Raw genomic sequence first — 14,459 nt, forward strand, 5'->3', positions numbered from 1 at the left:
AATAATATTGTTCTTATTCTTAATCGTGATTCTTCGAAATTAATTATCTATGAAATAACTTTAACGTTATTAGATAAATTTTTGATTTAATGCTACACTAATTCACTTATCCTCGTTGCTTAATACCGATTTTCTTCCTCATTACAATTATGAAGTAAAAAAACAGCTTTTTGAGTAGTGAAATAGCCGAGAAAATAAAAAAACAACCCTCAATTATACGAGGGCTGCTACTGAAGTTTTGAGATATGGCAATACTGATGTAAATATGATAAATATGGAATTGCCATCATAAATTATAACATCGTAGACGTACTCAGAACTTGTTGTCAAACTGGAGCTATTTGAGTTGTTAACATATACTAGAAACATTCATCGTGTTAAAAAAAATAAAATGAAAACATTTTCGTGCGATGATTCTCTTCGATGTGTATTAAATCAACGGCGGTGTGCCGATCAACTCACTTTGACATTTGGTGATGAAGTACCATCTCGAGCTTCCGTGTTTCGTTGGATTTCCGAATTCAATCGTGGTCCCAGTTCGCTACAGGATGAATTTCGTCGAAGTCATCCAAAATCGGCTGATGTGTCAGAAAACATGGATGCAGTGCGTAAACTGATATTGCAGAATCGTCATGTATATATGTGATATTGCATAAAAATTTGGTTGTCAAGAAGATCTATCCAGCTTGAAACCGCATAATTTGACAATCGCTCAGAAAAGCTAGTATCGATTGGTCAAAAGAAATGCGGGAAAAATTCATTCGCGGTGCTTCAAAAGACGTATATAATATGGACCAAACATGGATCTATGCATATGAAGTCGAAACTAAACAACAATCGACTGTATAGGTCTTTCAATACTAGTCAAAATCAACAAAAGTTGTTCGGGCACAAAGTTCCTCGAAGCAAATAATCGCCTGTTTTTTTGGAGACAAATCATTCTCCACCATAACAATGCGAGCTCTCACACATCAGTACAAACAAAAACTCAATGAATATCGAAAAAATGATTTTGACAACTGGTTCAAAAGCATATAAAAGTGTATTGATCTTAGTGAGGAATATTTCGAAAAACAATAAAGCCATACCTAATTATAAATATTCGTTTCTATTTATTCATCTTAAAACGTGAGTAGCAACCCTCGTAGTTCTACAGATATATTGAAGAATTAGAAAGAGAACAGAAATCAGTCACGTATTGAAAAACTATCTTAGACAACAAATTTTCAGATTTATATATTTAAAAGGTAGGATAGAGGAAATATGAACCAAAGAGAAAAAATATGAAAAATAACGTTGAAAGGAGACAATTTAGTTTGCACACATTATGACAATGAGAAATGACGAAATTTCATACCTTTTACTAGTACTATGCACGTTCTTACACGGATTAACAGATCATTATCATTTTCATTAAATTAGTTTATAGGAGTTTTTATTCGATATTCGAATAGCAAGCGTCAAAGATTTTTTCACTCAATTTTCATTTTGTCGCTAATACGGGGTGTCTAGAAGTGGTGCATACGGTGTGTATGTGTTTGATCGTTTTACGTCATCTATATCGAGCTGGTTATAACCTCCATTACATAAATGAGCGCAGGATTAAAGTTATAGTAGATAAATAAATTGGAATCAGAAGGTAGGACAAAAATTTTAAAGCCTACAGCTCTTCCGCGTACTGCGAGAAATATTGAAAATATCAACGACGCTCTGTTCGAAAAAGTACAGCGGCTTTAAATCTCATACTAATACAAGTAAATTGGAACAGATCTTGAAAGCTGTGACTTTTCGCATTACTCTTGATGATAAACTGAGTCGTATCGTATTTAATGATGAGGCCCATTTTCAGCAAGACGGATAAGCAACACTTATCGCTTTCTAGAAAAAACCAAATACAGACAGACACGATAAATTATTTTCTGGATTCAATAAGAAAACTTGGTGCCATTGGTATGGCACAACTACTATGCGAGAATAATTTTTCCGAAAAGGGTAATCTTTATACTTGAAGATATGATCGGGTTGTTTAGAAGTTCTAGTTTAATGCATATTTATTTTTTCTAGAAATATATGTTAAAGAAACTGTTGTTAGCAAGATCCCAAGAAATTTTAGACGAAGGAATCGTGAAGGAATTCGAAATATAACTTCAGACCTCTGTCGGAGAGTAATTACATATTTCTGATTTTGTCTTAAGGAGGTACAGCAACGCGAAGTATAACATCTTGGTAATGTTATTTTTCATGTATTTCCAATAGACACTTTTATTAGTCGAGGTGTAACGTATTCAATTGAGAAGAACTTATTTTTACACCCTGTATACTTGTTTTATTCTATAAAAAAATTTAACTTTATCTTTAATGAAAAATAATATTAACTCCTGAAATTGATTTATTCTTTTATTTCCTAAAGTAATACAGACTATTGAAGACTAATTTACAAAGATTCAGGTGAAAGTCATGAAGCAAATTTATAAATTAAACGATAATTAAATCAAAGAAGCTTAGTACAGAGTAGGAGAGCACTTTTGAAAATATTAAATTGCCATCATTAGATCTTGATATAACGGTTTACTACACGGTAAAAATTGATATGAAAGAATAGAAATCAAATGTTCATAATTAGTAATATTTGCTTTACATGCACAACTTCTAACTGATTTTGTGATGCTGTAGGGTACTCAATAATCTGCTTGGCTAAAAGGCTGCTTTGAATCCCGGGACATATGCACCTCACGGGCAGTAAAATTGCCGACAACCTAGCATGGAGCCACTCAAACACTGACAGGGATGGAGCTGCATTGGGATTCTTATCTAAAAGAGCAACCAAAGAAGCTAAACTCGATAGACAAATTAATAGTATTCCTTCGACCAGATGATTATTTATTGTGAGTAGCTTGTTGAGTAGATCCATACATTGTTCTTGTCTCTACCCAAGTAAACACGAATAATATACAGCCCAAGGGAACTAAGTTGAACTGTTTAATTTAAATTAATTGTTACGAGCCGAGTGCATAATCGTTTAGTTTAGTTGATCATAGCGCAGGTACTACAGTACTTTGTACATTTCTTCCAAAGAATCTGCTTATTATAGCTGGTCAAATGTATACAAAATAAACTGAAGCCGTCCTAAGTGAGAGTTTATTGAACTTAGAATCCTCATTGTCTTAGAATAATTGTCCCCGATTTTAGCAGTGTAGAAGGAAGATGATCGGAAAGAGAGCGAGATGGCACTAAGTGCGACAAAGGCGAACCATAATTGGCTTGTTTTAATTTACGTGATGGTAGGGAAAACAATTAACCTGGCCTTTATAGTTTTAATTACTTCATTTTCGTGGCTATCTCCACTCTCTGCGAAATAGAGCCTCGTTTACAATGGAGAAAAACGTTTTCCCGGGAATTTGGTCGATTCCAATTTGTGTAACGTTTATTAATAAAATGAAAATGCAGTGAAAAAAAACTACTACAAATGAAAATCGTATGAAATATGGAAATATATGTTTGGAAAGAATTATGTTTATATTTTCACAAAATTGATTTCTTCATTATGATTGAGTCGTCATATTGGATAGTATTATTAATTGGAATGTTCACTAATCACTTATTCGGAAACGATAGTTTTTATTCTATATAAAAAGATATATCCATACCATAACTGATGAATAAAATCTTATAATATGAATAACATATTTTAGCTTATGATGTGATTTAAGAACGACAAACTATGGCAAAATTTTGTATAACGTTATTGTGTAATATCCATGGAATAAACACATAGTCGTTCTAAAACTGAATTCTTAAGATTATATATGCAGCTCTACTTGTCATCAAGATTACCCAAAATGATGAATTAGTTATTTCTAGTTTTTTCAATAATGTTGGATAGTTTAATTTTGTGATCTTCTAATTAGGCATTAATAGTTGGAGAAAGTATTATTTTTCCTCAAAGAAAGACTCCTTTTATGTTTTCTTCTATTAGTTAATTTCATAAAAGAATAATTAGCATGATTTAAAATGGTCTTGAATCAATCACTAATGGAAACTGACATGAATTTTTGTCCATCTCAAATTCTTGTGGTTTGTGGAAAATGTATTATGATGTTCTCCAATTGGCGCTTTATAAATTAGCATGAAAACTACTTTAAATCAGTGATATAATGTCTTTTGAGTGATATAATAATAATTGGAAATAATTCGAAACGGAAAAGGAAAGGAAAAATTTTACAATGTTTAGAAATAAATTAGATTCAATTACTTCTTTCACCATTCTCCTTTACATGCAATTTGGGGTACGTAATTTTGTTTGCTAATAATTCAAAAGTTTCGGAATAAATTTGGTATTCATACTTCTCATTTTCAAATTTAAAAATGCTGTCAATTGCTTGTTTGATCAAACATATTTGTCCACTTTCTATACATTTTCATTTGCTTTTAAAATCAAAGAATGTTGCGATTTGGTGCTTGCCAGACTCATTTCCTTTTTTAAATAACTCGCAACTGCGTTGCTCAAAAACCATTTTCACAACAGACACTGAAAAAATGATCGCACTAAAGCTGCTATAGCAGCACATGGACAAGCTGTAACGAGTTCAAACTTGTCAATTTTTGTTCCACCACCCGTATTTTTTTAACAAACCTCGTATAGCACTTAAAAATTGAACTAGTGAATAATTGAAATGGCGTATACAACAACAGTTTTATTCACAAGTAGAAAAGTGTAAACAATGTAAACAATCTTATGATTATAAAAATGAAATAAATTGTTTAGGTTAAAAACCCCCATTGACTCGAATTATAAACGCTTGTAGTGGTGTGAATCGTTCTTCCTTATCTTTGGAGTAATTTACCATTTCTGTATTCTGATTATGCCTCTATATAATGACAACACCATTGTTAGAAGCGGCCATTTTAATTTCTAGTAAAAACAACATGGCGCCCTCACGAGGCAATTAAAACAGATGATAGGCGATAATAGCGTTAATTAATTCTGCCTTTCTCTGTCGGGAGCTAATGTGCAAATTAAATTGTTACACAGACCGGGGCCCCTACACAATTGCTATTATCATTGCAGTTAGTCGGATTCGCGCAGAACCGGATTCTTAACGAAAGCTGATAATATAGAAAGTCACGTTTATATGTTTTATACCATCAAAAAGTTTTAATTCACCATTGAAACACTACAATAATTTACGAGGCCACCATAAAACTAATGAACAGCTGAAGCAACAGGCACCAACAATTAGCTCCAAATGGAAAAAAACGCTATTTTTATTGTGTTTTGCAAGCGTACTTTTTTTTCTACCAAGTCACGTTAGAAAATTATCTCATTAGTTGTTGAGTATTCATTTTGTTTTAATATCTTAGTTAATTTTACGGATATTATATATTAAGTGTTTTTGGTGTAGATGATAAACAATGAAAGATTTCATTCATCTTATTTCATCGTTGAGATGTTCAGTATTTCGTTTTGTTATCCTCAACTTATATTTTTTGGCATATCATATCTTGATGAATTATATATATACCAATTTTTTTGTTGGATTTTAGTGACTTTTTGAATACGCTGCTATTATAATTTTTCCACTATTTGTTTTTTAAATTTAATCATACTTTTGATTTTGGTATAGAAAACCTTAAAATTGTCGCTTTGATCTATAAAATAGCAGTTTTTTTATGAATATTGTTGCTTGCTAAATTGCTTCTTTTTTCGATACGTAAGCACTACTGTACTTTCCTGTTGCTTACCAGAGTCTTATTTATTAGCTTCTCTTCTTCAAACACTTTCAAGTTATACTTTGTTCTTCGAGGAAAGAGTTTGTAGCATACAAATCGGCTTGTTAGTTTTTTCCGAAAATATGTTTTCCATTTCGTTGATTTCTTACTGTGGCGCATCAGCCACTTCTGTTACATAGCCACTTAAAGAACAACAAAAAATAGAACAAGTAGGTACGTAGAACAGATCTGGATAATAAGGAGCTCATGCACTAAAACACAAAATTAATAAATATACCCAAACAGGTATGTGATTTTATTCATTATATTTCTGTATCTGAAAGCAATTTTGTGAGAACCGTACATAAAAAGCAAGAAATGTTTCTAAGTATAGTTCTTCCAATATCAATTGCAGAAGACAGTTATGCGAGGATCAATCAATATTTCATAAATACACACGGCACTCATAACAAATTAAGAAATGAAAAATAATGTTTACTCCCCGTATAAAATTCGGTAAACATCTAACAAACCATCAGTCCACGCGGACTCACCATCTCCACTCGTCAAGGATCGTTCGATGGCGATTATTTGCGTCAGATAGAAGACTACCGAAGTTCTAATAGACACATAATTCATCTAGATGAAACATGGTTTGACAGTGACGATGTAGTAAATTTCGGTTGGGTTGACAATAGCAGAAATTGCTGTTTGAATGGGCCTTGTTCTAAAGGAAAACGCATTATAATAGTACACGTTGGAAGCAAAAACGGTTTCGTGCCTAATCCTTTATTGATATCTGCTAAAAAAACTGTGCAGCTGATTTTCATGAATATATGACAGCGTAATTATTTGAAAAGTGGTTTAAAGAACAGCTTTTACCTAATATTCCACCATAGTCAGTAATCGTTATGGACAACGCATCCTACTACCCACGGCAACTCCTTAATATATCAAATAATAGTTGTAACAAAGATCAAATTTAATCATTTATAGGAATATTTATAAAAAAAAATATTCCTATTCCTGTCAGCGATCGTAAAAAAGGCACAACAAACAAAGTATTGATTACTGTTATTAAAGGTCTGAAGTTGTAGAGAATTTATTATATTGAGTATGTGTAATCACCCTCTTTACAACCTATCATAATTCAATGAAATGATAACTCTAGTTCAGACGATTCTGACTACCATGATTATTTATAAAGATACTTTGGAATTGAAATGTTTTTTAGAATTTTAGAAAGAATTTATTTTCCTTTATGGTTTTTGCTTTGAAATTTCGTTTTCCAGAAAACAAAAACGAATGGGGTACCCTGTTTAAACCAAAAGTATTTATAAAAATGATAAATTTATAAAATGAGGTATCTACGCCTATGGAAGATCAAACAAAATTGTCGGCAAGGATTTTTCCAATCTTCAATTGATATTGGAAGAACTATAACTTACCTGCTCGTCTAGAGAATAAAACCACAAATTTATCAAAATTATTTTTTACTTTTGAATTTGTTGTTGCTTCTGTTAATTGATGTACGGAAAGGGAATGTTTGCAGCTCGACTGATATTCTCGAATTAAGTGGTAGGTCAATAATAACTTTTTCAACTTGGTTAGTTGCTTTAAGACAGAAATGACTATTGCACTACAATAATTCAACAATGAAATAAAAAAAGTATTTGTTGCCGATTGGCAGGTTACAAGTAAAAGAAAGCCGTTGCAGGAAACTATCTTTGGAAGAAAACTTCAATGAAGAGTGTTTCAAAGGAATATCATGTGTTTCGGAAGATTTGGTAATTCATCATAAATTTTGGAGTGTAGCTAAGCTGATTTTATAGCTAGTAACATCTTCAATCATCATCATCATCATTTTTTTTGTATGCGTTTATACATTTTCAGTTCCAGGGAACTGGTATGAATTATTAGCTCACTTAATACGACATTTAGTCATTGATGTTAATATCTTTGAGTGACGTGAAACCCTCGAACTTTTTTTTCAGTATTAACTATATAGTTGAACCAAACAAACTCGATTATAACTGAAATTTTTTTATGTGCTTCGATCTCTAAAGTCATTATTATTTAATAACATCGAGTTACTATTCTGTGAACTATATACCAAATACTAAATTGTTTTCTCTCAAAATTCACTGAATATTATTCTCTTCTTCTCTTCTAGCCGTTTTCTATCCTTTGGATATAGGCCTCTCTCATATTTTTCCAGTTTTCCCTGTTCTGTGCCACTTGGTACCAGTTAAGTCCGGCTGTTCTCTTTATATCATCATACCATCTTTGTTGTGGTCTGCCGGTGCTTCTTTTCTCCCCCCAAGGTCTCCATCTTGTTATTTTTCCGCTCCAGTTGGTGTTATTTCGAGCAACATGTCCGGCCCAGTTCCATTTAAGACTACCTATTCGCCTCACTATGTCCTCGATTTTGGTTCTATTTCTTATCCACTCATTGGTTTTATGGTCTTTAAGCGTTATTCCTATCATTTTCCGTTCTATTGATCTTTGATGTACCTTTAATTTATTCAAGATTTTCTTTGTTAGGACCCATGTTTCACATCCGTAGGTTGTTACTGGGAGAATGCATTCCATGTAAACCTTGGTTTTTAGTTTGAGGGGTAGGTTGGAGTTGAAGACGTGTCGCATCTTCCCGTAGGCCGCCCATCCTAGATGTATTCTGTGGTTAATTTCAAGTTCTTGATTGGTTTTACCCAATGTTAATTCTTGACCTAGGTAGATATAAGAGTTCACTTTCTTTATCTGTTGTCCTCGCACATTTATACTCTCTTTGTTTGTCCGTTGGTTTGTCATGAATTTGGTTTTAGAAATGTTCATTTCTAGGCCTACTTTTCTTGCTTCTTGTTGTAGTTCTATAAGCATGTATTCTAATTCTTCACTGTTTGGGGCAAAAATGGCAATGTCATCGGCAAATCTTAGGTTACTTAGTTTTTCTCCCGATATATCAATTCCTCTGTCTTCCCAATGTAGGCTCTTAAAAACGTCTTCTAGCACCAGTGTAAACAATTTGGGTGACACAATGTCTCCTTGTCTAACGCCTCTTTTAATTATGATTTCCTCAGTGTCTTCATATAGCCTTACTTTCATTTTTGAGCTGTCGTTTAGTGTCTGTATAATGTCAATATATCGTTGGTCTATTCTTGCATTTTTCATTGACCTGATAATTGCCCAAAATTCAACTGTGTCGAAGGCCTTTCTAAAATCTATGAAGGCAATCCATAATGGGATGTTATATTCCGTTACTTTTTCGTTCAGTGTCCTTACGGTGTGGAGATGTTCTATTGTACTCATGCCTTTTCTGAAGCCCGCCTGCTCATAGGGTTGGTATGCGTCGAGTTTGGATTCAAGGCGGTTTGCTATTATTCTCATAAAAAGCTTGTAGATCTGTGATAGCAGGCTGATTGGTCTATAGTTTTCTAGGTTGCTTGGATCACCTTTCTTATATATATTATATCGTCACCTGCCGCCTTTCCGTTTTTTAGTTGATTTAAAGCTTTTACAATTTCTTCCTCTTCAATCTCAGGTAGATCCTCGGAGCCAACGTTACATATCCTGTTTTTATGGTCACTGTTTGCTTTTCTAACATACTCATTGTCTATTTTGGACTCGTACAGACCTGTGTAGAACTTCTCTGTTACCTTGAGTATCTCTCTTCGATCTTCTGTTATGTTACCTTGTCCGTCTCTCAATTTGATCATTTCTTTTTTATGTGCGTTTTCTTTTTTAAAGATGTTCAGACCTCTGTTTTGCTGTATCAACTCCTCTATTCGATTTTCTTGATACTTTCGTATGTCCTGCTTGGCCATTTTCCTTGCTGTTTTGTTTAGTTCGGCATACTCTACTGTATTCCTTTTGTTGTCTTTAATGAGCTCTCTCCTTCTTTCCAGTAGCTGTTTGGTTTGTGTTGTAAACTTTTCTATTCTTTTAGTTTTTGATGATACTAAACTTGTAGTTGTTTCTTTCAGTTCTTTTACCAGTCTATTGTTTGTTTCGTCCAAGCTCTCGTGTGATGATGTTGTTTCCTTTGTTAGTCGTTCTGTCAATCTTTTGCTATATATTGACTTGTTGTCTCTTATTGTATCAGGATCTATACGGTATTGCGTGCTATTGAATTTTTTTGCTCTTTCCAATTTTGTGTTTAATACGATCCTGCACCGGACTAATCTGTGGTCGCTGCCCGTATTAAAGGAATTAAGAACGTCAACTTCTTGGACGATATGTTTATTTGGTGTCAGCATGTAGTCTATTTCGTTTTTTGTAATTCCATCCGGGCTGGCCCAGGTCCATTTTTTGTGAGGTCTTTTTTTGAAAAACGTATTCATTATGTATAGTTGTTCTTTTTCCAGGAAATTTGCAAGCATCGTCCCTCTTTCATTTCGTTTCCCCAGTCCAAATTGTCCAACATACTGTGAGCTATTACACTGCTCTCCTATTCTTGCGTTGAAGTCTCCTATTATCAGCGTGTATCTTGTCTTATTTTCTGTTAGGCTCTGTGTGATTTCATCATACAGCACCTCGATCTCTTCGTCCTCATGACTACTTGTTGGGGCATAGATTTGAACGACTTTAATTGTTATATTGGAGTTAATCTTAAGTGTTATGTATATTACTCTATCTGATATGGTTTTAAGTATTTGAAGATTTGGGGAGATTCGTTTGTTGATAAGAAAACCCACACCACCCAAACTATTATCTTCTCTTCCTTTGTAGAATAGGATATGTCCTGATCTTAGTCTAATGGATTCTTCACCTCTTCTCCTTGTTTCTGATATTCCCAGAATATCCCAGTTTATTCTGTCCAGTTCGTACTGTAGTTCCGTTAACCTTTCCTCATTTCCAATTGACCTAGCGTTATAAGTTGCAATGTGAAGTTGGCAGCCTTGTTTTACCCAGGGATTCTTAGCACCCCCTGCTCTACGACTGGTCTGACCGCTACCTTGGCCAGGGTCGTTCCAGCCGCTGGGCACTGGGGGCCATTGTTTTTGGTATGTCTTCATATGAGAGGGGTTTAGCCATAAAACACCACGTTGGCCAGACGTCTTGGTGAGTGTAGGTTCAGCCGCCCCTAACCTGGGGAGCCGTCGCTGTTTGCAGCCGCCCACTCTGGGTCAGACGCTGCAGATTTTTCCTGTTGGTCCACGGGGCGTATTTGATTTCCGCCCTACCACCCATATCTGGGAAGCATTCCCCTATCCGCCACCCGGGGACGCGCTCTCTAGGAGTTACAGGCTCTCCCGAGAGCCTGTATATTATACTGTACTTTTATTTGTACTTCTTCTAGAGTTATTTTATGTTTGTTCACTCCATTGAAGTTTTGTTGTTATTCTTCTCTTGGAAATCTGAACTATTCACAAGAGTATGTTCAACTATCAATCTCACATCACACTTGCTATATTTGGAAGGATTTGTCAATATTCTATAGCTACATTTAAGACTGCGCCTTGATTTATTTCCATCATGATTGATCTAAGTGTTTCTCTTGCAAAAACACGTTTAATAAAAATTGTGGGTTCAATTCGATCAAACAAAATGATAAAATCGATCATATGCCAAGATTCCCAATAAAATGATATGACATGATCTTAGCTCGTTGTATAATTCCGTAGAAATTGGAAAAAATAATAGCCATATCCTAGAAAAACTGCTCTATATAAAATAGCAAAAAAGGTCTAGAAATCATACCCTCTCGAGGATGGTCATTATAGGTATGTTTCAACATTTTATACTAGAGTAAATGCATCGATTTTGTATAAAGAAACCACAGGTAAGAGATAACAAGTCAAGAATTTTCTTTGAATTGGCAGAACAAGACGAGCGATGAACATCTTTCACATAAATAAATTTGGCTTCACAAAAGCAGGAAAACTTACCAAATCCAATTATCTAAAAACAATGAAAAGAACAAAATAACTGAAAATTGTAAAAGATACTTATGCGGAAAATATACATACAGATAACTACACGTAATAAGTGCATTTAGCAATAATAAAAAATAAATTTTATAAATTAGATTCAAAATATGTAATTTCTTTCTCGTTATCTGTGTCAAAATTTTAAATTTTTTCAAATACCGGTCATTCGACTAGTCATAGTAATAATAGGTATACAAAAATATCGGTAGGAAGAGTATTAATTTGTTTCAGTTTTCTTTATGTCAAAGCTAGTTGAACTATAAATGTTTAAGGTTTTTGAAGTTATTTTGTGTGCATTCGATTCAGATCTTTTCATCAATTGGAATGGTTGCAATACCACAGTGGAAGGTAAGTTAAACTCCATTCAATTAGACGAATGGTTAAGTTAAGTATTTTCTAAGTATTTTCTAGTTATAAATGAACTCATACTAAGAAAAAAATTTAATGATGTTTCTATCTTAGTCAATCAATCAATAATTTTCACGTTACTCACTCCAAGAGACATACTACGACAAGTGTATTATTATCGCTAAAGAAGTGGCTAACAAACAGTATGATATTCTGATATGAATAAGTTTTTAAACTGGGTTTAGTCTTTTCATCGTTTTACAGATATTATAACAAGTCTCTTCTGACACTATTTTTTTGTTTCTTGTCATCATTTCCGCAATTTCTTTAACTTATGAGTATTGTACCATATTCAATTCCAATCCAACAACATTCAAGTTTAACTCATTATCCAAAGTTCTTACGGTTTGTGTGCTGGTTAATTAAGGAGGACTTATTTGATATTACAAAAATTATGTGATTAGTGACTGAAATGAAAAAGATCTAATCAAAACTGTGCAATGATTAGATTTGAAAGTAATTTTATCCATAACTAACGACAAAATTGGTTCACATGTTTCCTCAAGAAACGAAGCTCATATATGGAAAATGTCACGTTCAGAATTCAAAACATTTGTCGGTAGTTTGCCCCAGCCACAATAGTGTTTAGACTCTCTTGTTAAACAATAGTCTTAGTTTTGATTCTTCATCTATATTTGCAGATCCTTCTTGACATATTATGAACATGCTACCAAAAATCCGTCATCTACAAAATATTCTTAGAATACTTTGAATGTTTTTTCTTATAATTTTAAAAATTGAAAATATTTGTTGATTAATTTTTAGCATAAAGTATTATTATCAAAACAACTCACCCTCTATTTAAACAATTACCCTCTACAACTTCTGGTAAGATCATTATCGTACTTCATTAGACGATTCATAGTTCTTTAAAGGCCTATTGTACTTATAGGAATATTTCCAACTTTTTTATATCTAATTACATCAAATATTCAATTCCGATAAAAATAGAAGCATTTATGATTTCTTTTTATTTCAAAAACCGATTAGCCATTTCTAAAAATGTTCTCCAAATTGCGAAAAACATTACAAGCTCCTTTCAAAAGCGCAGATACATTTTAATTGGCATCATTGTGATCGAACAAATCCCCAAAACGATCGGTCGTCATTTAAACACACAAAGAAAAATAAATTCTTATCAGTAGGTACGTCACTCAGTCAAAAGTACAAAAAGGGAGATTATAATGCGTCAATTGTTCAAGCTACAACAAACAAAATTGATCTAAATGTGCGATCTAAACATGATCGTCCCCTAAGTGAGGGTTGAAAACGTTCAATTACTGGCGTTATCTCGCACCCACCCCCCTTCCAAAGGCCCGTATATCTCAGCACCGCCTTTTCATTTAAAACTTGTATACCGGATAATGTCCTTAATGCATGTTTCTCACTAACAACCTACGATTTCAAATTTACAGTCGGTCCGCCGGATGCAATAAGGATACGAAATATTAGATTTGAATAACATCTATAAAATGTGATGAAAATAATGACAGAATAACTTCTATTTGAAAATGAAAACCTCACGGTTAACTGAAACTAAATAACGAGATCAAAAGGTTTTTGGATGCTAATCAATAGCATTTGGAAATGAATTGATTTATTTCAAGAAACCTATTAATCTAAAAAAATATCACATTTCTAACAACTTTTTGCGTATAACAGTGACCAATGGAACTAATTATTAACTTTGATGATATTTTCTTTTTTTCTCCGAAGTCTGGTTAATTATATTGAATATACGTTTAAATGCTAAACAGTTTTTTTATACAAATCAATTTATGTTTCATCTTAGTCTCCTTTAGATTCTTCAAGTTTTTGGTGAGAAAAATCAGATTTGGCGTTATTTTGCTCAGTCATTTCTTCTGGTATTGAAATTACAAATAATCACTTCGAGTTAAATATGTAGAATATGACGGATGGGAGAGCAATTCGTGGATGTTTGCCATGGACATAGTACATGTGTGCTCCATTGGTTTGTCCTTAAGCAAGGAACCGATGGAAATGAGACTCAAATCACGAGGTCTTCTACTATCTAGGGCTGCTAAACACTAACTAAATGATGCAGCTCATTCAAATTTTGATTTTGAATTATTTCAACTAGAAGGCGTAAAGTTGTCAAATTATGATTTAACTTAAGATAACCAAACGCAACAAAAAATCGTCCTTCAATATCAGGTCAACAATTTGACGATCGCTTTAACCTAGCAATTTATTTCTGAATATTTTATTTGCCGTCGTTTTAAATGAAATAATGTTTTTGCAATGATATGTAATTCCGCCAACATTAGTACAAGTTTATACCTGTATATAATCTCATAACATTTTTTTAATTGGCATATTTTTCTTATAAATATGGTGTTGAGTAAACACCCCGCTGGGTATCATTCATTCAATAATATTCGTGATTACCTG

At 33.3% G+C, this 14,459-nt stretch overlaps 1 protein-coding gene across 1 annotated transcript; it reads right to left on the bottom strand.

Annotated features, from left to right (window-relative positions):
* Window positions 1-9,143: 9,143 nt before the first annotated feature.
* LOC130442992 (craniofacial development protein 2-like) lies at window positions 9,144-10,724 on the bottom strand. The gene has a single exon (XM_056777457.1). It carries the CDS (start codon window positions 10,722-10,724, stop codon window positions 9,144-9,146), a length of 1,581 nt encoding a protein of 526 aa, XP_056633435.1.
* Between the last annotated feature and the right edge of the window lie 3,735 nt (window positions 10,725-14,459).

The sequence above is a fragment of the Diorhabda sublineata genome, chromosome 1, assembly GCF_026230105.1.
Source record: "Diorhabda sublineata isolate icDioSubl1.1 chromosome 1, icDioSubl1.1, whole genome shotgun sequence".
NCBI classification, from domain to species: domain Eukaryota; kingdom Metazoa; phylum Arthropoda; class Insecta; order Coleoptera; family Chrysomelidae; genus Diorhabda; species Diorhabda sublineata.